Below are 26,682 nucleotides of genomic sequence, written 5' to 3'. Positions count from 1 at the left end.
GCCTGAATTTTTTCTTCATTTGTTAAATCCCTGTTATAAATGTAAATCAAATCAATAAGTCTCTTGTTATACAGTGTAACCAAACAAAAGTTTCCTTTTAGGAGCAAACTGGCTTCAGTTGCCTTGCATTAACGTTAACAGCATACTATGTAAATCTTCATTCACTTTGAATTACATTTACATTTACATTTACAGCATTTGGCAGACACCCTTAGCCAGAGCGACTTACATAAGTGCTTTTTTAGAGTGTTTTTTTTAGAATTACTGCTCCTAAAAGGAAAACACCACAAACAATATACACAAAATAATAATACACAAAACAAAACAACACAATGACCTCATATCATAGACAGTATATGGAAAGAAAAGTTGAAGCTTTCCATCGCAGCACATCTGCAGAGGAACTGACCTGGAAACATTATAGTGAGTTTCAAAAATTACGTAAAAATTACGTAAATCCGGCAGTCCAACAGGTTTAGTAAAAGCCGTTACATGGCACGTAGTATAAATAAAGCCAGCCAGCAGCCATAGAAATACATGAATCGCTCGATTTTTTTTTTGGAAGACGAGTAGACAGGAAGACACGGACAAGAAGCGGTCAGGGCCCTACGCTTCAGGCACATCCTTACATCACTAGTCAGGACACTCATTTTCTTAATGTGACGCATCTGCGGGGTATTAAGGGAGGCAGTTCCATGGGGCGAAGGCCCCTCAACCTAAAGAAATGCAGCGACATGGCAGGATGAGAGCAAAGAGAAAGGGAGGGAAAAAGAGGACAGAGCAGCTAACCCAGGTAAAAGTTGACGATACAAAGACAGAGCGCTATACGTGGTAGAGTATTAATGCAATATTAATATATAAGAGCCTATAGGGAATATGGATGTATGGATACAAAGCATTATGGGAAGCATGTAGATGTAAAATAAATTCATTATATTCATTAGTATGTTATTGAAATTTAAAGCGTTATTTGCTTATCTTAGTCACTAATGTGCTGTTACACTGGGAGACTAGTATAGCAGGAATGATAATTCATGTGTAAGGTAAAAGAAGACAAAACCAGTAGCGCAATGCGATTGCTAAGCTGTATCTGGACGTTTCCTTCAAATACCTGGCTGGTCAGTTTGGCCACCTCCGTGGCCAGAGCGATATCTGGGCGGCTGGCCATGGCTACTCCAGGGGTCACTTTCTTACGGTATCCGATCTGTTAGGGACACAGCACACCGTCAGTGCACACTGTCCCCATGCGGTCTGCATATCCAGAAAGGTGGTCTGCTATGCAGGTTCCAGCTGCTTTCCGTCACGGTTTGAAGGCGTACGTACGTCGCTTATCAGCTTGGCTGCTTCGGTGGCCTTCCGGATGTCAGGGCGGTCAGGTACTGACGTGTAATGCAACTTGGCTTTAGCTTCTTGCTTGTAAGCAAACTGCAAACCACAAAATCCACTTTATATACAATCACCTGAACACATTATAAAGTACCAAACTAAAACTATAAACCACCATTCAATGAGTTACTATTCAGGAATTTTAAAAAAGTAAAAATCACCAACTAAGCTTCAAAGCTTAACTTAAATTCCTTTATCAAACGCAAATAATTTAAGTGATGATATTTGTCAGGATCTGTCCCTATCATGTCCGTCATGTTCCCATTTGGCCAGCAGATGTCACTGGTCATCCCGTCTTACTCCCTATTCCCAGTCCTAATGTGATTCATTATTCGCACCTGTTCCTTGTTTAACCTCATCACCTGCGTATATAAGTACCTACGCTTGCTCTGGCTCTCTGTCGGTCATCGTTAGTGTTCTTCTGGATGTTTGCGCTCCCTGTTAGTTCCCACTCTTGGTTTGTCAGAGTCTCTAGTGCTTTGTGCTGCGGATTGTCCTACCTCACCTAGGGTTCTGCTCAGCTCTATCCTCTCCTAATATATCCTCCACGTCTCTTGTTTGGCCCCATGAGGCCCTTTCGTTTATTGTAAGTTTTTCTCCGTAATAAAGTCACCTTCAGTTTATTTAAAAGCCTGCGTATGGATCATCTCTCCCTTCCAGTGTTAAGCCACGGTAATACTAACAAACAGTGGAACAATGCTGACGAACGAACAATTGATACTGAAATAAGTTCCTGATAAGCACAGTTCTCCTTTGCAGTGAGACGAGGCAGTGACTCACATTGCTCTGGTTCTTGGTCACCTCCATAGCATGCTTCACACTGGGGGGGACTGTCATGGTGTTGTACTTTGCTTTACCCTTCTCTTTCTCAAACTGCTGTTTGTACAGTTTCTGCAAAGAAATGTGCCGATGACCGTTATTAATCAAACCAGCCAAAAAGCTATATATATATATATATATACAGTATACATGTGAATGGTCAAAAATCACGACGTGATATTTTATCAATACATGGGTCAGACCAGCTAAAATGCGATAAGACGCTTCGCTTACCGCGCTAACAAGCTTGGCCACCTCTTTGCTGTGTGTGGTGTCGCGAGTCTCAGGCAGGGTGGTGAAGGAGCCGCTCTGCATCTGCTTTTTACTGGCCTCCTTGTATTTTGTCTGGAGGGGGCGGGAAACTGGACGTCGTACACTGTACCTCCTTACGCCATATTTAACGCCACAGAAGGAAAACAGGCACTTGGACAATTTTTAAATGCAATATTAAGGTAGATTAATATTGCACTAAAATGTCTCTGTGATTACCACAACCAACACTGATCATTTATCCTTTTTAATTTATCATTTTACGTAATGTAATAAGAATATAATATTTGGAAGATAATATACACAGCTAATAATGTCTAACTAGTTGCTAGGTATCACACTGTAGTACTTTACTCTGTTCCTTACTTCAGATATCAGAGAGGCGATTGATTTTGCATGGATGATTTGAGGAGTGTCTGGAACAGCCTGGTAGATGCCCTTGGATTTCTCATACTTCTCCTTATATTTCACCTGTAGAACGAAAAAGTTTCATAATCTGCTGGCCTGCAGCGCCTCGCTAGGAGCAGGAAGACCGTATGACAAGGCAACGCTTCACATTGTGTTCTCAATATGTTTGATGAGAACGGCTAGTTGAGTACAGTCGGCTTGCTGTACTCACATCGCTGGCCATTTCTGTGGATTGCTTGGCCAGGGTGGTGTACTTGTCATCCGTGACGGATATCTTGCAGCCCTTCAGCATCTCCTTGTCATACTTGTAATCAACCTGTAAAAGTTTTACAAATAAGTCATTTTAAATGCAGATGGTTTATTGCAGGGGTGCCCAACCCGCTGACCATAGCATGTTTGACTCAGGGAGGGTGGAACAGGTGCAGTGGGTACAATTAGTTGAAATGATACCAATGTCATAGAATTAAGTATTAGGACACATTCAATGAAGTGTGTCTTCTTACTGCAGCCAAATGACACTCACATCACTCTGCTGAAGCCCAGTCTTCAATGCATGTACAAAATCAGGTCTGTCCATGGTCCATATCCATTTTGCTTTATTGGCTTCGTACTTCTTTTTGTAGTCCAGCTACAGAAAAATATCAAGGTAAATAAAGACACTAATCCTGAGAGTTCTGAAGGCAAAATAATCGAGGTTCCCTTGTGCTGTCTTACATTGCTGATGTTCTGATACGCTTCCTTGGCCGCTCTGATGTCGAAGGCATCAGGGGACATGGTGATGTGGCTCTTCTCCCTCTCGTACGTCTCTTTGTACTTCAGCTGGTAGGAAATGGCAAGTACAGACATTAATGACAAACATCAGGAGTAATGGCATTTGGACACGAATGAAAAGGAGGAATTTTGAAGGACCTACCACGCTTGTGATTTCATTGACCCTCTTCATGTGCTGCTGCACTGGAGTGTCATGACCCAGAGTATAAGCCTTGGCTTTGGTCTTGTTATATTGCATCTTATAGATAATCTACAGGTGAACAGGCAAACATCAGACTCAGATCCTTTTCATTTCAGTTAAGGGATATCTGTCATATTTTAAATGTGAAGAGTACATTAAAGGACACTCACTATATGCACTTACTATATGCTAGATTTACATACTTAGGTTCAAATTGAAAAAAATATATATTTCTTATGATTCCGGGTATTGAATAAAGTATACGTGGAATTATTATTAATGATATATTTCTTGCATTATTGCTGATAATTGACTGCTAGCTATATATATATATATATATGTTGTACCATCACACTATGTGTTGTAATATTATTTAGGAATTGTAATCATATGCCTTTACTTACCTATTTTCTTATTGTGATAAGTCTTTCCATTGTAAAAATCATATTTACACTATTACATTAACCTTACAGTGATTACTATTGACTAATAGAGTATGCAAACTTTTTGCATTTAAAGCTGCTAAATATCTATACTTGTGAATTACCCATTTTATGTTTTGCTTATGGATTTGTGGTGTTTCACACGGTACAATGCAAGTCCAAAGGTAACAGAGGTCAGCCTACATCACTGATCAGCTTGCTGCGCTTGTGCACTTCACGTTCAGGTGTGTCCAAGACAGGGGTGTACTTGTCCTTTTCACGCTCATACTTCTCCTTGTACTTCCACTAGTGAGCACAAAAAGATGCCATGAGAACCAGCAACAACATTATCACACTGGTAGTGTGCCCCTAATGATATTAAATATATGTTGCCAAAAATAAAGCATATTCAGATATGCTTGCCTGTTCATGTAGACATATTTTAAAAAAACACTATATATGAGTCACCATATATGAATATACAGCAAGTACAGGTATATGAAATCATTTTCGTAAAATGGAACAATGAATATTTAATGATAAGTACAATATTCATGCAAAGTCAAACACACATGCATGCAACAGAGAAGCAGCTAGCAATTAGCATTAGCAGACGGGACATTCATAACATTAACACTTGGTTTACAGTATTCAATCTGTGAGATGCTTCTGACTTCTGAATCTCCTAACTCTGATCAGTCCTGAACATCTCAGGATCTCCAGTCATGTTACTTTTTTGATACAATAAGGTAAATATTAAATTATAATCTAAAAATATCACCTGGTAGAATGACAGACTTGTGTGCCAGTGTGGTAAAAGGCACTTCTGTTCTTTGATTCTTTTAAAATCTTTCTGCTCAGGAAGCTTTTTTTATGTTTTCTCATATGACTCATTTTAAGGACCTCTAATATCATATATAGTTTCTTAACTAGTCATCAGCAACCAGTTAATTTTGTAAATCATTATTGATTATTGGTAGAACATATAAGTTGTACTATATACGAATCCATATAGTTTTCTAATAGAACATTGAATAAAAATCAAGGAATTAGTCATTTTGTGGAATTTGTCTTTTGTTTTGCAATAAAACAGTGTCACGACGAGGATTAAATGCCGAAGATGAAACAGCTGAATTAAAGTTAGCTTAATTCTTTGTCGATGTTTCTATAAATGCTTTCTGGATAGAGTCCCCTGAAAAGTCAGGGCTTTGGGCCACAGTCCTTTAAGCCTATTCAGTTAATTCAATAAAAAGTAATACGGCATGTTAATTAGTGATCGGTTATGAATGGGAGCGCTCAATGCAAGGAAGGACCACTAATGGAAAGGAGAAGTTATGATGATGAATGAGGAATTCCTGTCACGGCACCAAGGTTTTAGGGATGGAGGAGTAAAGGATGAGGATGAGAATGAGGCACGGCTCGGGGAGCACCAGCCGATGGTTACCTTACTCCACATAATGGAGTTATAAAGAGGACCCAGGATGTCTGGTCGGAGCAGCTCGTTGCAGCCACCCTTGTGAAGCTCCTTAGCCTTGGACTTATACCTGATCTGTCATCAGAAACACACATAAAGCATGCCACATAGAGGTGGAGGATGTGAGGGCGGAGCTCCTTGGGGAAGCCCCCTGCAGGCTCATCTGTGGACTCTGTACCTCTCAACCTATAACTGCCCTATTTAAGAGACTGAGCCGCCTCAACATTTTCTCAAGCTCAGATACCCCTTTGGAACATAAATGATAGAGATCTGATATTTTATCTACTATTAATATATTGAAGTTGTTTCCAATTTCATGGGAACTTTATTAGAGGAGTACTGGTACTAGAGTTCACAGATCCTGAACCACAAAACATTCACGGTCAGCAGCATCAGATACCTGGAAGGTAGACAAGAACAGGCAACGTCAAGACGGTGACATTCATAGCTCGCCGATAACGACATGCGTTGAACGGAAGCACACCGATTAGCGTGGAAGTCGCTCACACTGCATACGCTGCCTTGGGTTTACCTGGCTTAGTTTACTGTTCTCCTTGGCCAAAAGGCTTCTAGGGTCATCGACAATCACGCTGTACTTATCCTTGCTCTTTTCATACTCAGCTTTGTACGACCTCTGCTCAGAATGTCATAAAGAGTTAAAGATCTCTGACAAATAAAGCACACCGTGGCTCACTGAAAATTAATCAACGGTTAATATACACTGAAGAAGAAATATTACATACACACATATTTATATATATATAATGTATGCATGTATTGTACATAAAGTCCAAGATTTACAATAATTTGCATTTAAAAACGCTACTGAAACTTTGGGTCTTTTTTCTGTAATTACTGTTCCTTGATAAAGTACTCAGCCCCGATATACTCTCACATTTTTGGCACAGAATCATCTGAATAATCTGAAATAGACTGAAATAAGATATTTTTTTCAATTTGCCAAGACAAAATGGTCAAAAACCAATGACTGATAAAAAATAACAAAAACGTATACATTTAAAAAGTACTCACAACTGTCGTACTTCTAAACTTACAAAACTCTCCCCAGTGCATTTCGTCACCTTAAGAGTCACACAATTTGTACAGCATGACAGAGTCAGAGAGACTATTATAAAGAGACAAAAATCTGAGGAGGACTAAAAAAAACCTTCATTAAGGCACCGTACAAAAGTACAGGAAGTGTGAAGCTATGGCCATAGTGCCAACATCAGACCCCACCCATCCAAACTCAGCTGGCAGCCAAACAGGGCACTGATCAGGGAAACCACTGCAAGAATGACTGTGACACTGAAAGAAGTTGGTAATGGAGACCAGAGAAAATCTCCGAAATATTCCAGAAAAGGGCCCCTGTGGATGGGGTTGCATGGGAAAAAATACATGGCTGAAAACCAAACGTATCCTTTAGCCACATTTGGCACAAAGCAGAGGAAACCCAATGTTCCTAGGTGGCACATTCAGAATCCCAACTTCAGTTCAATTGAAAATCTATAACAAAACCATCACTGTTCCCCAGCTAACCAGACCCACCTTTTGCCCTTTTTTGTGGTAACAGTTAAGCTGTCACATTGTTCATTGTGGAAAAACACAAAGGGTCTGAGTTCTTTTTCAAGGTACTGTATACACGGATACATGTTTAAGACTGGCCACTTATAAATTACAAAGCACAATTTTCTATACATATAAAGAGAAAAAAATTACATCAAACTGATTCTATAAAATGATGATAAATCAGTTTTAATATGCAACTTACAATGTATTTAATATACGCTTACAAGGTGCCATAATAGCTTACTTACTTCATTGATGAGCAAAGATGCAGATTTGGCACTTCTGAAGAACGGAGTATCAGCAGTGTAGCTGAAGTTGGCTCTGTTCTTCTCAAATGATGCTTTGTAAAGTCTCTGTCAGACAAAGGCAAAAGAAAAAAAAATGAATTAACGGTGAAATGCTCAAGCGGTGATATTTTGAAGTTCAAAGTTTTACATTTTAAAATTTCTGAAACAATTTTTAATACAGAGAAAAACGAGATCGAAGCGATGGCGGATACATTTAATACTTTGGTGGTGTCGTCAAGATAGATCTCTCCGCAAATCATGCCACTGCTGACACAGAACAGGATAAGTTGTAGGTGAATACAAACAGAAGACAGTACACAGTACCTCACTATAAAGAGCCTTGTTCCTCTCTGCCTGTACCAGCTCTGGTGTGTCCCACACATAGCAACCAATACCCTTCAGCCAGGTCAGGTCCTCTTTGTACTTGATCTGATATACAGGAGATTTTTAGGCTTAAGTCTCTACAGTCACATCAGCAAAAATCTTCATTTCTGAGATGAGAAATGGGCAGCTCTAACTTCTGTGTCTGTTCAATTTGAAGTCTTAAAGCCATAAATTACATAAATTCCAAGCACGTACATCACTAATAGAGTCACGGACAACTCTATGATGGAACAGTTCAGGACGGTCGGGGGTGGATCTCCAGAGGCCCAGAGAGTTGATGTACTTCTCCCTGTATTTCACCTGGATGCACAAAAACACGCAGTAGTGTCATATACAGATCAGAGGACCCTAAAGCCCATCCCACACAAACACATTAACCTTTACCTCGCTGATATCATCAGTCACCCGCCGATGGTAAATGATGTCTAAGGCATCCTTTACTGTGCGGTAGTGGCCCTTCTGCATCTCAAAGGTTTCCTTGTAGCGAAGCTGTAAAGACAGCAAATGGCACCTTTGAGAAGCGTTTGACCAATCAGAGATAGAAAAGACTCACAGTCAGGAATGATTGGCTACTCACATCACTGGCATTGAGGTAGGCTTTCTTTGCACGGATGAGTATGGGTGTGTCAGCGATGGCCGTGTACCTGTGCTTCAACTGCTCATACTGATTCTTGTATTTTTTCTGCAAGTAAAGAGTGAAGAGTAAAATATACAAAGGTTCCTATAGCGAGTAAGCAAGATAAGCTCTCATGAATGAAGCAGTTCTGGTTCAATGCCGCCACAAAGCCTCCTCAGTGGAGATGAAGAACGAGGATAAGAGCCCCCACCTCGCTGATCACTGTCTTCATATGCCGGGCGTGTTGCAGAGTCGGAGTGTTGATCTCTGGAGTAAAGTGAGCCCTCTCTTTGGAGGCAAGTTCCGTGTACTTATACTGCAGGAGATATAAAGAAAGACTTTGCGTAAATATAGTATTGCATCTCACTGATTCAAATATTCAAAAAACATTTGTGTTTTTGCTTTAGTTCTTAAAGGAAGTTTTACCGTTATCCTCCCATTAAAATACTTCCATAAAACTCTGTCCTGCATCACTTTGAGATGTCACTGTTACTGTTTAATATCTAAATGTCTTTTTAGTGTAAAAATGTATGTATTCTGGTACGATAAACCTGCCATTTCATTGGGGATCAGCAAAGTATGTATGTACGTACGTATGTACATATCTATCTATCTATCTATCTATGTCTGTCTATCTATCTATCTATCTATCTATCTATCTATCTATGTCTGTCTGTCTATCTATCTATCTATCAGTCAACCTTGCTGTATACAGTTCTAATACTACATGTTATATAACTGAAATGGAAATCAAGTTTCCTGTTAGTGGCTAGAAGGCTGCAAGAACACATTAAGAGCCTTCCTTTGCAGGTCAGTGATGATTTGGTTGGTCGTTCGTACCTTGTTGCTTAGCTGCTGGGCCCACTTGACTCTCTGTATATCTACGCTGTCCGCTGTAGTGGTACACTTGGTTTTCGCTTGATTACCTTGGGCTTTGTATACCAGCTTAGGGGGAGAAATCATAGTCTTTTGTTACATTGCGACAAGATCAAGAGCCAAAACAAAAACAAGCAATGATAAACCCAAGCGATGATACTGCAACTATTCTGGAAATATCTTACATCACTCATATGGGTCTTCAGCTCAGACACACGTTTGTACTCTGGTGTGTCAAGGACGACAGTGAAATGGCCACGCATCTTCTTCGCTTCGACTGGGTAGTTGGCCTTCAGGAAAAAAAACAGACACACGGTGAGTGTAAATCCATCCCCCAAAGACATTTTATCAAAAACAGTAGTTATTCATATACTGTATATCATCGCTGTCCAATGAAAAGCGAGTTTGTCCACTCATTGACGATTGTGACTTTGTACTGTACATTAAATATGCCTATTCTCCTTGGCCTACTGATAGAGTTTGACATGTGACTGAACCATGAAAAGAAGGCATCTATCTGTCTCATTAGAAGCACTTTGTGCAATGCTAAATGAACAGTATGATAGGGCACGGATTATGTCCAAACATTTAGTCTAGCTGTCGATAATGTCGATAATAGCTTTGAGTTCTTAGAATATAGTGAACAGGGAGATGAGGATCGAACTAACTGTGTGGCATTGGAACACATGACAAGAAAACCATGTACATCTGCATTTGCTGACAACAATCCACATAATTCCATTTAAAACAAAAAAACGTTCACTGATCGTTGTGTAAAGATAAGTTTCTGTAAGTGGTGCTAAGTGTCTCTTTATGTTGTATTTAGATTTACTTTGTAAAGTGATTTCTGAGCACGTGTGTTTTTTCTTGCTCCTGTAATAAGAGATTTTTCGCGTTTTTCATCGTAGAACAATGATATTGAGGATAAAAGGTAACGTACACGGAATTTGGTGATGTTACGGATGGTAACCATCTCTGGCGTGTCATACAGGAAACAGCCAAGGCCCTTCAGCCAGTGCAAGTCTTCTTTGTATTTCAGCTGTTAACACACAAATTGACATGTCGCAAATACAAACACAGAAATGCGTGTTCATAATGCAAACATATAAACGCAGAGGCATATTAACATGATCAGAGGCCATTGATTCAAGATGATCACCCTTAGCCTTGTCTGGGAATTACTTGGAAGAATTATCCACAATTTGTATTCAGCCCTAATTTCTTCCGCGAGACAGTGGAATCACAAATCCAGCGCTGTTCACATTTTTCACATACAAAGAATTCATACCTCGATCAAATTTCCAACACACGTCATTCAAGACTAGAACACTCAACCCTGTAAAGTTTTACTTAATTGTTGCACCAAGTTATCATGTGACTTGTATAAAAAAAACAGCTTTTCACAATTTTTTAAAGTAATTCCATCCATTCATCCATCCATCATTTAAGTGCTAATCATGGTCAGGGTTGCAAGGATTTAAAGAAATTGCCCATTATGAAAAAATTAAAGCTGGCAATAGGCATAAAACATATCAATACTATTTTCTTACATCACAACTTTCAAAGGAATTATTCATATAGGATATTCTCTAAGGAAATATTGGTGATCACTCCCTTCAGTAAAGCACAGAGACCATCTGAGGAACGCCTATCAGTGTTTGAGCAATTAAGCTCCTGAAAATTATTTCCCTGAAATAGTTTAACGTCATCTTTGGTTATAAATCACTGTCCTTACAAACAAGGATTCAGCTGTGTTTCATTATGATACACTTTTAAAGACACATACATCACTGGTGATTTGATTGACATGGTAGTAGTGCATCAGTTCCGGAGTGATTGGCATGGAGATCAGGTTGCCACGAGAGCTGTAGTACTTCTCTTTGTAGCTAATCTGCAAAAAGCAACACAAAAAATGTTTGGTGATTTATACAGCTAGAAAAGCAATAGAAGCATGTGACATAATATGGTCTTTGGTGTATACAAAAGAATGTAGTAGAAACGTACATTACTGATGGCCTCTTGAGTAGCCTTGACCTGTTTTATCTCTGGGGTGTCATAGATGGAATGGATCTTATCCTTCTCCTTTTCATACTTCTCACGGTACAAACGCTGTTTAGGGAAGAGGGAATCCAGAGACAGCATGATTGACCAATCATTAAAAAATGTATTTTGCCTTTTATAATTCAGATGAATCACCGTATTCTCTGCGACATTTTCCCGTTCCCACTTCAAGACTTTCAATCAAAACATGATGGTATCACGGAACAATGAAGAATTCCGTGAGATAAGCTTATTTTTTGAGGCTTAGGCCATAGGGATGGCCAATCCTATCCAGAAAGGGCTGGTGTGTATGCGGGTTTTCGCTGCAGCTCCCTAATTAGATTACTAATTAAAGGACTGATTGGCTGAAGTGTCCTCACACCTGGGTTTGAACAACTGACCTTTGTAGATATGATTAGCCACCCCTTTAGCCACCCCTGCCATAAATTGTTGCATCTACAGTATTATTTGCTTTGCTGAAAGCCATGATTCATGCAGTCCTACCTGGTTGGTGACTTCGTTTGCTTTCTTAATGGTGACAAAGTTGACTCCGTTGGGGTCGAGTTTGTAGCTTTTTGCCTTCATGAGGTCATATGCCTCCCGGTACTTCACCTGCAGAAAAAGCCAGTGTGTAAAGAAGCAATTTGAAATATCAGTTACTGACACAGATTTCATTATGAATCTGTTCTCTTACATTGCTGTTAATAAGCCTGTTGTTCTTTGCTTGAAGGTTGAGTGGAGTGTCATATGGGAGAGAGTATCCAGTGGGCATGGACTTCATGTTATCTTCTTTATAGTGTTTCTATAAGAAAGACAAAGACAGGAAGTTCATGCAATTAGTATGTATCCATTGTCTTAGTTCTCTTGATATCAAATGACATTTACTTCTAAAAGACTGTAAGGGGAACTGCAAATTAAGAAACGTACCTCACTCTGAATGGCATTGGCCATCTTGGCTCTCTCTGTGTCCACTGTGACAGCGGGGGCTGTGTTTTTACCCTTAATATTTGTACTGTACTCATTCCGGTAGTGAAGCTGGAATTAGACAGATTTTTATGCAGCTTGCAAAATAACAGCTGTTTCAGTTAAAATCAGTGAAGGACTTTACCATGAAGATTAAAACAATGTTCAAAAGTACGCAATACTAGTGTCTGTGGGGAAAAATCATATAGCAAGACAACAAATAAACTATTTATGTTTATAGAGTTCTAGTATTTTATGAGTGAGATTGGAAGAGTGACATAAATGGAAGAGTGAAATAAATGGAAGAGTGACATAAATGGGACACTAAAGGATCCAATAAGGATGTAGTTTCGCTGCCACTTACATCACTCAAGTTGACAGAATTTTGCTTGCAGGTTTCATAAGTGGGAGTATCTAAAACAACGGTATAGTCCTTGAAATGTGCCACGCCCTTTTCTCTGTATTTTTTCTAAAAGAAAATGAAACATCAATATATCAGTCAGCAATTCAGTCATTCAGTTTGGGTCTTAGCAATTCCACTCTATAACAACAATGGCATGGTCTATAGTAACATTTTAATGGAATGGGACTGAGAAGAGAAAAGACCTACAATGAAGAAAGGCACCCAAAACTCACATCACTTTGCAGAACGTTGGCATGTTTACAGCGCATTATTTCAGGTGTGTCCCAAACGTAGCAGCCAGCTCCTTTCATCCAGTTCAGATCATCCTTGTAAACGATCTGAGAAGATACAAGAGGCAATTAGGGCAATAGTATGAGCAATCATGGGAAAACAAGGATGATCAAAACAAGGAAAGTCATGGCCATAGGTAGAGATGCACCAATTCGATATTATCCAGACCTATTTGACGGATCAGGTATCGGCCATCCACGTCCGATACTTACTCATTTAGTTTTAGGAAGTCTCTAAAAAGATAGCTCCTATTTAGTGTTAAATCTATTTGTACAATCAGTCGCATGACACCTCTTTCCCATTTTAGATGCTTTTTGCCGCATTCAAGCTGAACGCTAAAGTTTTTTTTGCCACTCAGTGGGTGTGAGCGCAGTGATTTTCGCCTTCTGTGACATTATGCACATACCCTTGGCAGTACAAGGATAATAAAAACATCAGGTGAGTGACGATCTGGAAGTATTTTACGCTTTTAACAGCAAGTGGTAACACAGTGATTTGCAATCTTTGCAAAAAAACAAAGTTTTGACAGGTGGGAGCAGCGTTTAGTAGAAAATCCCACAAACCCACGCAATTGTGCGAGACAACGCAAGTAATATGACAAAAGCAGTGGATGATTTGGGCGTCGCTAGTTGGCTGTTTTGCACACTCGCTATAGCTTGTGGTACACAAGAGGCTCGCTATGAAGTGCAAGTGAAGCTGTAGCCAGTGGGGGAAAAAATGTAGGACATTTTAAGCATTCGCCACTTGCGTATCCTCGCTTTGAAGACACTCAAATTGAACTTCTAATGTCTCATAAACGCTTAAAACAAGACGTGGTACAGTATGTACGCACATTTTTCTAGCAACCTAATTAAAGATTTTTTGGCATACATTTTTCATCTGTATTTACTAGCTTAAAAATATTGATAATATATAAAGTATAAAAAGCTCTCGTATCGAAATCTGTATCAGTATCGGCAGTTGCGTATCAGAATCGGATCGGAACTAAAAAATTGTGGATTGGCCCAACCCTAGGAAATTTTGCATCTGTAAACAACAGGAAAAAAAAATCAAAAAGGAAAGACATCCAAAGTTGTTGTAAAAGCACTGGCTCAGGCGAAACAAGCAGTAGACGTTTAGTGTTGATAAAGGCAAGTCTGGTACTCACATCACTCAGTTGCTCGTTGACCTTGCGAGCATGAATATTGGCCTGCATATCAGGCAAGCAGCTCCACTGGTGCAAGTACTTGCGGTAATTGACCTCAGTGACCGCATTCTGGGTCTGCCGCGCAGCAACCACATCTAGCATGTCTGGTGGCAAATGCACCTTAGCTTTGGTCTTCTCATAATCCTTCTTGTACAAACGCTGGGGAGAAGATACGGGAAGCGCTGCATTAGATTTCGAACATAAGTTTGTGACTATGAAAGTGAGTGGTTTCTAAACACGGTCTACTCACGTCGAGGATGAACTTCCCAGTGTGGATACATCTTGCAGCCTGGGGATCGTCCTCCAGAGATTTTGGCAAAGTATAGACAGCCTTAACTTTCTCGTAATCTTCACGGTACTTTATCTAAATAGACATTGAAAGAGTTACATAATAACAAATTGAATCAAACAGCTGTTGGTAAACCGCTATTTCTTCACATTCCTAACTCTGACATTGACTTACAGGACTTAGAATGACCTTCTGCTGCTTGGCATGGACCAATGCGTGGGAGTCTGCAGGCAATGTGTAACTCTTTGCTTTGATCTTTTCCCAAGCTTCTTTGTATAATCTCTGAAGAGCAAAACAGATTAAGTTCAAGTATCGATAAGTACTATAACTACAGATGGATTCTATAATGTGCAAAAAGAGGAAACAAACTTACATGACTGTAGACTTCTTTCAGGTTATAACATCTCTGGTAATCATAGGTATCTAAGATGGTAGTATATAAATGCTTCTCTTTTTGGTATGCCTCTTTGTAGTTCAGCTGAAAAGCAGTTAAAAATGTATTTTACTCAACACTGCAGATATTTTTTAACACAACAGAAGCAAAAATCATCAACAATAGTCAATAATATAACACAACATAGGATAGCATTACAAAACATAAAACTCCTGGCTATTTGGCATCTTGGCTAATTGGATGCTAAATACAATACAGTGGGTTTAAACTGCAAGTTTAAAATGTGAGATTAAAATATTATTAATTGTATGCCTTTGGGCATCTGGAGGAAACTCATATGACACGGGAAGAACATGCAAACCGCATACACGTAGGATTCTGACCCTCTACCCTGGTGGTAAATACTCATGTAATATACATTGTGTAGAAAACTTCAATGCACCTTGGTATTGACACTGGTACTGAAACTGGTTTTAGAAGTATGTGGTATGATTCTTAGACATCAAATTCCCTCAGCTGGTGTTCCTGGTGAAAATGCCTCGACAATCACACTCTTAACAATACTGAAAGAGCTTATTCTATCCATTGGTGAATGCAGCATTTTTCTAGAGGACCTGAAGCACCATGGCATTTCAAGTACTTTGGTAGTTACATTGTACAGTGTATACTGCATTGCACTGTGTGTGTGTGTATATATATATATATATATATATATATATATATATATAGAAACATAGAAACATGCATCACGCCCAGGCACAGATTGCAAAACAATGACATGCTTAAATAAGACGAATAGAAAAATATGTGCACTCACATCACTCGCCCAGGTATGGCCAAGGACAGCAGTGACATAGACTGGAGTATCTGTGACAATTGAGTAATTACTAAATTCCTTCTTTCCTTGTGCCTTGTACTTCATCTGCAAGTGAATAAATGTAAAGGAAAATAGCACAAATAAGTATTACATTTACCTCAGTAGCTTGGGGGCAAGTGCTGTTTAATTGTTTAAGAGTTTCTCAGAGGATTTGGGAACTTCTGAATAGGACACAGTGAAGTGTGACGAGAATGACATGACTCACATCACTCTGTAGCTCATAAGACTTCTTGGCACGGACAATCTCAGGCGTATCCCACACATTACAGCCGATTCCTTTCATCCAATTAAGGTCTTCTTTATAGATCACCTGGAAGAGAAACCATAGTACCATCTCAGCCCTTCTGCCTAGGCTTTAGATTGAATAGTCAAATCAACTGGGTCAGTCTAGATATGTACAGTCATTCCAAGGTCATACATGCCTTACTCTAATTTAATATTTGTTCTGGGGGAAACAATGTATACACTATGTTTGATCAGACAAAATGAAACAAAGACAAATTAATCAGCAGGAGATATTAAAGACAAAATAAGCATAAATAAACATACATCGCTCAAGATTTCATTGGCTTTGCGAGCCTGGATGGCGTCGTTCTGCTCTGGGTGGCAGGTCCACTGGTGCAGATGCGTACGATACTGCACATTGCTCAGGATCTCCTGACACTTCTTGGCCACAACATGGCTGATCATGTCGAAAGGGATGTGGATCTTGGTCTTGGTAGTTTGGTATGCCTTTTGATACTCTCTCTGCAATCGTATGAAATGCTTTTTGGTTTTTTTACGTCAACACTTAACATATAGCTGAAATGGGTTTTAATTGGAATTTTAAGGATCTAACTATTTCTACATCAAAAAGTAATGCAAAGATTTTTATGGAGAGAACAAGCATGCAAGTGTCATAATAATAATAATAATAATAATGATCTTTATTTCTTTTAATACATGGAATGCAACTTAAAGTGTTTCATATATGAGATAAAATAGAATCAAAGACAGAGAAGCAACCTAATAATGCCAAAGATGCATCACGTGAGTAAAAGGTAGAACACAGCAAGCAGTGTCTCACCAATCCCTTCATCTTCTCCACCGCGGCGGTGCGGACGACCTCTGGGAAATCCACGAGGTGTGAGGCCATGTAGTGGCCCTTGGCCTTCTCATGAGCATCCTTGTATTTAACCTGTGGTTTTTTAAACAGACAAGACCATTACATCCGCCCATCTGTCATCTTAACCAGTACAGGTGGTGCACTGTGGTGGGGAGCTTCTTCTGACGGCATAGAGCACAAGGGCAGACGAAACACGTAATCAAGCACTTTAAACATCTGAGAAATTCCCATTCATCTAACTGCATTTCTTGGGACAGTGACACCAGAATGCCTGGAATAATTATTAACTATTAAATTATTTTACAATTCCTTTAAAAGTTATAGACATACCTATAACTAATTAAACGTCTCCTTTAATATACCTATAACATTGTGTATCTAAAAATATATGTCATAGTGACACTTGAAAGCTTCGCACCTCAGTCATCATTATTTCGCCATATAAAATATTTGTTAAGGTGGGTGAGTCAGGAATATGCACAAAGAAAGATGATATATTTTCCATTGTTCACATAATAAAACTCAAGTAAAAAAAAAAATTCTATATAATTTCACTCATGGTGCACTAATAGCGTTTTTTTTTTTCCCATACTCTATGTTTATCTGAGGACCTCTGAGTGCTTCTTCAATCTCAGCACAGTGTGTTAGTGTGTTACACATTAAACCTCTATGAAAACGACCAAAATGACCATGTTTTTAGCAGTATTTTTCATTCAACTGGCATCTCCCTCCTCACTTCAAAAATTTTAACGTGGTCATTTTTTTTTACAATAATTGTTTTTTTTGTTGTTCATCTACACGTGGAATTTCCTTTCAGGTCACTTAAATAAGGACTACATGATGCAAAAAAAAAAAGAACTCAATAATAATTGCATGGGCTCAGAAATTGCAATCACAGTGATTCATGGTATTACATCTATACAAAACAATCAGATTATTTATTCAGGCAAGCTAATCGATGACATTAAAATGATAAGAACAATGTCCAGAGGATCAAACTGTTGAAAAACTCACCGCACTTGCAATTACACTACTATGTCTTGCTCCTAATAGTGGGTAGTACTTGTCATCCAAATGGTAGCTTGTGGCTTTGGTGGCATCCCAGGTCGATTTATACAGTTTCTGTGAATGAAAAATTATTAGGGTAAAAAGTCGACGCAAGAAAACGTGAATAGAACGGAAAAATGGTAGTTCTCTTACAGTACCTCGCTGGTGTTCTTGGCGACTTCTCGGCTTTGAGCTAGCTGGAGAGTGTCAGGCGCTCCGATATATTTGCCTTTCTCCAGGTTAAAAGACTCCTTGTATTTCAACTAGTCAATCAGAAACAAGTGACAAGTGTTTTTCAAACTGGAGAACTATTCAATGATATAACGATATAATTTCTTTTCATATACACAATTTCTTTCCGTATACACTAAGCCCATTTTAAATAATTTCGAAGTAGTACACAACAGCAATTTCATGAAAGGGCTGATTGCCCTGAATCATTAGAGACAAAATACAAGAGTCACACTTACATCACTGAGGTTAGCAGCATTGACTCTGGCTAAGAGGATCTCAGGACGATCGAATATATGTGAGAACTTTGCAAAGTTTTCTTTTGCGCTCTTTTTGTAATGCCTCTGAAAAGTGACAGGAGGGATCATATAATGAATTACAATGTAAACCAATCATGGCAAATCATAGTATATCATGTTATATTTGTCAACATACTTCGTTTAGAATCTCTTGAGCTTTCCTGACTTTAACATGATCCACCGAGTCCATTGCCACCCAGCCACATCCGCGAATCCATTCCATGTCTGCCTTGTAAACAATCTGTCAGAACAATACATACATTTCATGTAACTGACAATTAACAGTTTCCACTAACAACTGAAAATAAATATGGGTGTGATGTGCGGAGCAGCAGGCTGTGAATCCAAATCCAGTGGCTGTATCTCTGTTAGGCCCTTACATCAGGCCTCAGCAGCATTCAAAGAATGATATCTGACTGTGGTCTTTGATCTTAATATGCATGTTTCTTTGGACAAAAACATCTACTAAATAAATATAATATATTATGGGCAAAGTAGCTCAGACCTTCAATGATTACTTACATCACTGCGAAGATCATAAGCTTTCCTGGCCTGGATGACATCATTCTGGTCTGGCATGCAAGTCCATTTATGTAGACGTGTTCTATAATTATCATCATTGACTTGCATCTGGCATTTCTTGGCCATCTCAATGACCAGCATATCCGCTGGAAGGTGGAATTTGGTCTTGGACTCATTGAAGTCTTTCTTGTACAGCGCATCGCTGGCGATCTTGGCTGAATTCATGGCCAGCAAGATCAAGGGGTCGTCCTGAACGCTGCGGGCTCCGATGTGGTGGCCAACTTGCTTGCGGTAACCTTCGTGGTACTTGTACTGCAGAGATCACGAGAGAACAACTTATTTCTATTACATGAATTATTTTTTGTTAAGGTAAATTGCTCTTAGTTTTTTCTTCAGACCATATAAGTTAGTTCAAGACAGCAGTTTAAGACATTGTACTGATCACTTACATCACTCTTCATATGTGAAGTCTGAATGCATTGCTTGATGGACACAGCATCTGGTGGCATGAAGTAACTTGTGGCTTTTATCTTATCCCAGTTTTGGGAGTACAGTTTCTGTTAGGTTGGGAGGAAAACAGATATTTGCACCACAGTACCTTCAGGTATGATAAATGTGCTCTCCAGCTAAACAGTTTATTTTCTTATTTCGCCTTGGAAAAACCTCCACGTACCGAATTGATGTTTTTGGCTGCTTCTCTAGCCGTCGCTAGCACTGGGGTGTCCAACATGGTGTACTTGATTTTATCACGGTTCCAAGCTTCGTGATATTTTGCCTTGAAAAAAAAAATGCCTTTGTTTTTAATAAGGACAAACTTTTATTCAATACATTACACACAATATAACAAACTAGATACTCATCAAATTCTCACCAAGGTAATTTTTACAACAAAACAAGCAAACTTAATTTAACTGCTATTTAAAGAATGGCACCTTTTAAGAGTGATAAATGGTTAGGTAACTTTGAATTTGCAAAATATTACTAAACAAAAAAGGCATCATTTTCTGACAAACATGACTTACTTCGTTCATAATATCAGCTGCATTTTTAGCACGAACAAAGTCCACTCTCTCAATAGGAATTGTGTACTTCTGTTCATCCAGTTTGACACGATAGCCTTTCTGCATAATAGTGGCAGACATACGGACATTACTTGCAGAAAATCCCATTCAAATCCAACTGTTAACCAGCATAACAACAATATTATAATTACACAAATTTTTGGAAACCAGAACGACCCGTTAAAAAGTGAATAAAATAATTGCATTGCAAAAATGAAAGAAAAAAATACTCACATCAGCCAGGATCTTCTGGGCATTCCTTACTTTAATGACCTCAACAGATTCGTGTGGAATCCAACCAGTGCCTTTTAGCCATGTCAAGTCAGATTTATAAATAGCCTACAGATATAAAAAAATACTATTTTTATTACTCAAATTAAAAAACTGCAGTGGGCAGTAATTCATTGTCTTTCTGAAGCCAGAAAGAAGATTGCAGGGCATGATTTTCTGTGCATGTTTTAATATAAGTGAGTAAAACTTTGGACTGGTCACAATGAAAACGTTCTATTTGGCTTACATCACTTTGAAGATCGTAGACTTTGCGAGCTTGGGCAACATCATTGGAATCTGGCAAGCAGGTCCAGTTGTGAAGATAAGTTCTATAGTTTGCATCATTGACTTGAATCTGGCATTTCTTTGCCAACTCAATGGCCAGCATATCCACTGGAAGGTTATATTTGGTCTTGGACTCATTGAAGTTTTTCTTATACAGCACATCGCTGGCGATCTTGGCTGAATTCAGAGCCAGCATGATCAAGGGGTCTTCATGAATGCTGCGGGCTCCGATATGGTGACCAACTTGCTTGCGGTACCCTTCATGGTACTTGTACTGAAAAATATCAGTCAAAAGTATTGAGTCAAATATTCTAAGCATCCAGTCGTTCTGATGTTCTTGTACTGATCACTGGATATAGGAACTGTAAGCATGTACTTGAATGTGGTTAATATGTTCTAGAAATGAACAAGACAGGAAGTGTGAATGGTCATTTTAGCTAGTTCATTATGGATTTTACTTAGTGTCATTATGGGGAGAGGGTCACTTACATCACTTGCGATATCTCTTGAAGCTTTGGCTTTCAAAACAGAGACAGCATCTTCTTTAATGAGATAGCCCTTGGCCTTTGCATCATCCCAAGCCTTTGTGTATAATTTCTGTTAAAATATGGATTAGATCACAACACAGGTCTCTGGAATGATTATCATTGTGATTTACAAATGCAGAGCAACAACTGCAGGAAATACATACGCTGCTGGTATTAATGGCATTAGCTTTGGATAGTTCAACTGCAGGTGTGTCCGGCATCATATGTATAGTAGTTTTATCTTTTTCCCATGCTGCTTTGTATTTCATCTGGGGGAAAAAGAAAACCGCACATTCAGTAACCAAAAACACAAGAACAAAGGAGACTAATGGCTACTTCATCTACTAATCATGGGAATGAGGATGAGAGAAGAGTTGAAGTTCTCACCTCGCTAAGTATGTCAGCATTCTGTTTAGCCAGGACGATGGCAGGCAGGTCGACGGCACTGGTGAACTTCACGGTGCTGGGGTGTTGACGGTACAGTCGATCATTAAGAATTGTCTGTGCATTCTTGACTTTGTTGACTTCCACGGAACCTTGAGGGATCCACCCACATCCTCGAAGCCACTCCAAGTCTGATTTGTACACCGCCTGAAAGACATTAATACAGCTAAGTCTTGCTTCAATCTCTTATGGCTAAAGCGTGTGACCTTAGAAGGCACTTACATCACTGCAGAGTTCATAGACTTTCCTGGCTTACTTACGTCACTTCGTAGGTCATACACTTTCTTGGCTTGGACAACATCATTGGAGTCTGGTAAGCAGGTCCAGTTGTGAAGATATGTTCTATAGTTGGCATCATTGACTTGGATCTGGCACTTCTTTGCCAGTTCAATGGCTAACATATCCGCAGGGAGATTGAATTTGGTCTTTGTTTTTTCAAAGTCCTTTTTATACACAAGATCACTAGAGATCTTAGCTGCATTCAGGGCTAACATGATCAGTGGGTCATCATGGATACTGAGAGCTCCAATGTGGTGACCGACTTGCTTTCGGTAGCTAGTCTTGTATTTATACTGGAAAAAGAGAATGGACAGTTTTCAGCCGTGATCTTCTTAATGAAGAACATATTCTCTAACTTCGGAATTGAGGTACTTACATCACTGACGATGTCCCTGGAAGTTTTGGCTGCGAGCACAGAAACTGCATCCTTGGGCAGATAATACCCTTTCAAAATATCATCTTGAAATCCTTGTTTGTAATGTTTCTGAAAAGGTGATTAAAATATATGCGTAAAAGATCAAAATAATAATACAAACTAAACATATGTCAGATCTAATGAACATGGTTTTCAAATAATTACGAGACTGTTAAAATGCATATGTAAATTATTATGGAAAACTTTTCTTGCCAGAGTAGTACAATTACCAAAAACCCATTTTTCACCATGTTTCTGTTTTTGCTTATTATTGCTTTTCAGTCTTAGGAAACAGTAAAAGTTATGGGGGGGGCAACAAATTACAATGGTACCTGTGTACTGTGTAATAGAACAACAGCAATTTTAAAGGAAAATTGTTGTGTGTGTCACTGAAGCAGTCACCTTACCGGGCTGGTGTTCAGTTTATTTTGCTGAGCAAGAATGATTTCTGGTGTGTCAGGCATTATGTGAATTTTGACCTTATCCTTGTTCCATGCCTCGGTGTATGCTCTCTGCAACAGGAAATAAATAATAGATTGAGGAACAGGATTTCATATGACATAAATTGAAAACCAGTTAAAAAGCTTACAGTATATTACAATAGCACATTTTTAGGATATACAGCAGTTCCCCCATATCTGTGGATGATACATTAATGTCTACCACGGATAGCCGAAAACGCACATAATCGCGAACCATCCAACCGACCCCATATATAACGTGACTTTTATGTATTCACCTGTGGTAATTGATATATTATGCACAGTAAAACATTACCAACATTAAATGCAGTAATAATAAAGTACATTATTATACAGTACTGTGTTTTCTCTCTTGAATGAAAGGGATTTTGACGTTTTAGCCTAATTCTCAAAAGAAGAACAATGAAAAAAATATCATGTATCAAGGGAGGAATGAAAATCATGCTATTTATACCCCTCAAAGGACGAGGAAACAATGAAAAAACATATTAATCAATGCTATGCCCTCTTCAGCATACTCAATATCCATAATCCCTCTACATTGCCCTGCCTTATATTTGTATATTTGAATGTTAGGGTATTTTTTTCTTTTCTTTTTGGTTGTCTCCTTTGATTTTCTTGAAATAAAAATAAATAAATAAATAAATAAACAAACAAACCATGTAAAACAAAACCACATTGTTACACATTTTACAATTTTTTTTCCAGATAGCTGAAACTGCAGATACTGAAACCACTGATATGGGGAGACTGCTGTAGCCCTAATGTCATGTGCTTTTTCTAACCAGTAACTCTTTACTGGATCAAATAAGCCCACATAAAGAGCACTTATGTGAAATTAGTTAATCTAAGAATGGCAGCAATTAAAACAGATACAACGAAATATTTTTGAAGGTAGCAGAAAAAAAACTAATCATAGAATCATAGATTCTGGTCTGTTTATTTTATCACAGTATTACATGGACAGTTTATAGACTTGATTGGCTAAGTTTAATGATGTTCATTGGCTTCAGTCATGAATGTGATTATTTAAGATTTGAATCTGAAGTATGTACAGTAAAACATCCATCAGGCTGACATTTATGTCACATCCTCTATGCTTTTCATTGATCTAGAATGTTCACCTGGTCCATTATCTTTGCATTAGCCTGAGCCAGTGCTATAGACATGGAGTCCGTTTTGCTTGTGAACTTGAATTTGCTTGGATGCTGGCGATAATTCCGGTCACTCAGGATCTCAGCAGCCTTTTTGGCCTCCACCACATCCAGTGAGCCAATGGGAACCCATCCCATGCCACGGATCCATTCCATATCAGCCTTGTATACAGCCTGTTTCCATAGTCATGAAAATATTTGTTAGGCAATTCATAATAAGAACATATGTAAGTTTTCAAGGTTTTCTCAGTTTGTTTTTTTCTTAAAAATGATCATGGTTGACTGAGAGTTCCACCCAGGTCCACTACCAATCAAAAGTTTTTGCATACACTGAGATTTTCTACATTTGCATGTTACTCGCTTAATATTTACTACAAATACACTCAATATTCTTTGCTACCAAATTAATTTACAGTATGTTCACCGTTTCAGTACCTTTATTAGCAAGAAAACGTCATATCTTTGACTCATCAAAGTAACCTCCTATAGCAGTTATAACAGCAGAGAAAATTTGAGGCATTATTTCTACTAGGGACATTAATTACTGCTCTGTTTCATGGGATGGAACAGTTAACTAGTGCATTTAAAGTTAAAGGACAACCTAGAATTTGACTCCGTCATCACCACAAAACCAGTTAATTGGATGTCAGACATGCACTGTTACATAATCTTTCCATGTTATAAAGGAAACTTGTTTATTTAACTTACATTTTAATTTGTAGTTGTTCACTCTACTTTGCAGTGCTTATCAAGAAAAAAAACCACAAGCAGTTTATTAAATAAATGGATAAGTGGTAAAAACCTGTGTTGTGCAAAAACCTTTGACTGGTAATGTATGTATCCAACCATGAAGTCAAAACTAAATAAATAAATAAATGTTCTTATTCACACATGAACGTACATCTGAATTCCCCATAACCATAAAATGTTGCACATCCAAACTTACGTCACTTCGTAGGTCATACACTTTCTTGGCTTGAACAACATCATTGGAATCTGGCAAGCAGGTCCAGTTGTGAAGGTAAGTTCTATAGTTTGCATCATTGACTTGAATCTGGCATTTCTTTGCCAACTCAATGGCCAACATATCCGCCGGAAGGTGGAATTTGGTCTTGGACTCATTGAAGTTTTTCTTGTACAGCGCATCGCTGGCGATCTTGGCTGAATTCAGAGCCAGCATGATCAAGGGGTCGTCCTGAATGCTGCGGGCTCCGATATGGTGACCAACTTGGTTGCGATAGCCACTTTTGTATTTATACTGTAACATATGCATTTAATTGTTAGTAAGTTGCGAAACATTTGTACTGCTCATTAACATTCTTCATTCCATACAGGACCACTTGCCTTTTTGAAATGAGTATATCAGTTACATTTCAGCAACCTTCACAACAACTTCTATCATGTCTACTTTATACACTGTTGAAAAAGAAAAGCTATACTCACATCACTAGCAATGTCTCTTGAAGCTTTGGCAGCTCTGATGAATACAGCATCTGGTTTAATATCATGACCCTTTCTGATAGCTGCTTCAAACCCTTGTTTGTAGAGTTTCTGGAAAGCGGAAATACTATTTTAACCTTTTCAGTACGATTTTAGCCTGGACCTTTAAGTTGACACATTAAATTTAAATGACTAAAAATAGCAGTTTGGTAGTTTTTAAATAAATTGTTTACTTAAAAAGTGTGCATGAAAGACATGCACAAAAACCATGTATGTCTAATGTAATGATTGATAGTGTAAATTTATGTAAATGAAATACAGTTCCAGGACGATTATCAGTGATTAGCAAGTACATCTGAAGCAAGACTGTCATTAGAGTGTAATCGCAAAACAATATTGAGCTGGGCATTGAAAAATGAACACAAAGAGCTACCTTGCTAATGTTTGCTGCATTGGCCCTTGAGAGGAGAATCTCAGGTGTATCAGGCGGCACGTGAACTTTCAACTTGTCTTTCTCCCAGGCGTCATTGTACAGGCGCTGTCCCAATTAAGAGTAAACATGTTCATTAATATCTTAGATATATTCCAAATGCATTGACTGTAATTCTCATTATTCCAGCAAACATACATTAAAGATCACTAATCACTTTCATAAAATGAACTTAAATTGAGTCATTAAAAAAACATTATTCAAACAAATGATATATACAATACATGCCAACAAAGCATTCAAAGATAAAACGTGAAAGACTGAAACAAATCAGCATGTTCATGCATTCACCGTTAGTGCTTTTATGTAAGTATTTCTCAACCCAGTCCTTGGGGACCCCCGCACATTTTCACTGCACCCCAGTTCCCTGCCAGAAGGTTCACATTTTTGCTCCCTCCCAGCTCCCAGGGGGGAGCAAAAATGTGGACTGTTTGCGGGTCCCCGAGGACCGGTTTGAGAAACACTGATTTAGATATATTGCACACTGACCTTGTTAATTGTCTGAGCATTTGTCTTGGCCAGAACCAGAGGCATGGACTGCATATCCTGAGTGAATTTAAACTGTGCTGGTTTTTGCCGGTAGTTATGGTCACTCAGAATTTCTGCAGCCTTTTTGGCCTTTAGCACATCCAGAGAGCCGATGGGGACCCACCCCACGCCTTTCATAAACTCCATGTCAGCTTTATACACAGCCTAGGAAAAAATGCTAGTGTTAATGAGAAAAC

General features: G+C 38.7%; 1 protein-coding gene across 16 annotated transcripts in view; it reads right to left on the bottom strand.

Moving 5' to 3' along the window:
- Positions 1-26,682, bottom strand: part of LOC111857826 (nebulin-like) — a 70,773-nt gene that overhangs the window by 10,777 nt on the left and 33,314 nt on the right. For 11 of the 16 annotated variants that reach the window (XM_072697508.1, XM_072697529.1, XM_072697535.1 and 8 more), the window contains 57 exons: positions 26,447-26,650; positions 25,901-26,005; positions 25,471-25,578; positions 24,974-25,285; positions 23,998-24,201; positions 22,799-22,903; positions 22,353-22,460; positions 21,958-22,269; positions 21,641-21,844; positions 21,418-21,522; positions 21,216-21,323; positions 20,689-21,000; positions 20,406-20,510; positions 20,133-20,231; positions 19,784-19,885; positions 19,560-19,667; positions 19,111-19,422; positions 18,725-18,829; positions 18,529-18,633; positions 18,217-18,321; positions 18,026-18,133; positions 16,973-17,083; positions 16,456-16,653; positions 16,112-16,216; positions 15,847-15,951; positions 15,009-15,113; positions 14,810-14,917; positions 14,597-14,710; positions 14,308-14,505; positions 13,103-13,207; positions 12,831-12,935; positions 12,431-12,538; positions 12,198-12,305; positions 12,008-12,115; positions 11,468-11,572; positions 11,250-11,354; positions 10,404-10,502; positions 9,649-9,753; positions 9,428-9,532; positions 8,799-8,903; positions 8,549-8,653; positions 8,356-8,460; positions 8,167-8,271; positions 7,912-8,016; positions 7,549-7,653; positions 5,702-5,806; positions 4,462-4,563; positions 3,797-3,904; positions 3,598-3,702; positions 3,407-3,511; positions 3,095-3,199; positions 2,842-2,946; positions 2,440-2,550; positions 2,167-2,277; positions 1,324-1,425; positions 1,112-1,204; positions 630-716 (listed from right to left, as the gene is read on the bottom strand). In XM_072697508.1, coding sequence (XP_072553609.1) covers positions 630-716; positions 1,112-1,204; positions 1,324-1,425; positions 2,167-2,277; positions 2,440-2,550; positions 2,842-2,946; positions 3,095-3,199; positions 3,407-3,511; positions 3,598-3,702; positions 3,797-3,904; positions 4,462-4,563; positions 5,702-5,806; positions 7,549-7,653; positions 7,912-8,016; positions 8,167-8,271; positions 8,356-8,460; positions 8,549-8,653; positions 8,799-8,903; positions 9,428-9,532; positions 9,649-9,753; positions 10,404-10,502; positions 11,250-11,354; positions 11,468-11,572; positions 12,008-12,115; positions 12,198-12,305; positions 12,431-12,538; positions 12,831-12,935; positions 13,103-13,207; positions 14,308-14,505; positions 14,597-14,710; positions 14,810-14,917; positions 15,009-15,113; positions 15,847-15,951; positions 16,112-16,216; positions 16,456-16,653; positions 16,973-17,083; positions 18,026-18,133; positions 18,217-18,321; positions 18,529-18,633; positions 18,725-18,829; positions 19,111-19,422; positions 19,560-19,667; positions 19,784-19,885; positions 20,133-20,231; positions 20,406-20,510; positions 20,689-21,000; positions 21,216-21,323; positions 21,418-21,522; positions 21,641-21,844; positions 21,958-22,269; positions 22,353-22,460; positions 22,799-22,903; positions 23,998-24,201; positions 24,974-25,285; positions 25,471-25,578; positions 25,901-26,005; positions 26,447-26,650 — 7,302 coding nt within the window. Of the gene's footprint in view, positions 1-629; positions 717-1,111; positions 1,205-1,323; positions 1,426-2,166; positions 2,278-2,439; positions 2,551-2,841; positions 2,947-3,094; positions 3,200-3,406; positions 3,512-3,597; positions 3,703-3,796; positions 3,905-4,461; positions 4,564-5,701; positions 5,807-6,263; positions 6,366-7,548; positions 7,654-7,911; positions 8,017-8,166; positions 8,272-8,355; positions 8,461-8,548; positions 8,654-8,798; positions 8,904-9,427; positions 9,533-9,648; positions 9,754-10,403; positions 10,503-11,249; positions 11,355-11,467; positions 11,573-12,007; positions 12,116-12,197; positions 12,306-12,430; positions 12,539-12,830; positions 12,936-13,102; positions 13,208-14,307; positions 14,506-14,596; positions 14,711-14,809; positions 14,918-15,008; positions 15,114-15,846; positions 15,952-16,111; positions 16,217-16,455; positions 16,654-16,972; positions 17,084-18,025; positions 18,134-18,216; positions 18,322-18,528; positions 18,634-18,724; positions 18,830-19,110; positions 19,423-19,559; positions 19,668-19,783; positions 19,886-20,132; positions 20,232-20,405; positions 20,511-20,688; positions 21,001-21,215; positions 21,324-21,417; positions 21,523-21,640; positions 21,845-21,957; positions 22,270-22,352; positions 22,461-22,798; positions 22,904-23,997; positions 24,202-24,973; positions 25,286-25,470; positions 25,579-25,900; positions 26,006-26,446; positions 26,651-26,682 lie in introns of all 16 variants that reach the window. The other 5 variants (XM_072697517.1, XM_072697531.1, XM_072697524.1 and 2 more) reach the window with 3 other exon arrangements.

Source organism: Paramormyrops kingsleyae, chromosome 1 (genome assembly GCF_048594095.1).
Source record: "Paramormyrops kingsleyae isolate MSU_618 chromosome 1, PKINGS_0.4, whole genome shotgun sequence".
Classification (NCBI taxonomy): Eukaryota; Metazoa; Chordata; class Actinopteri; order Osteoglossiformes; family Mormyridae; genus Paramormyrops; species Paramormyrops kingsleyae.
The sequence above is the reverse complement of the archived record's forward strand: the minus strand, read 5'-3'. Positions and strand labels throughout refer to the sequence as shown.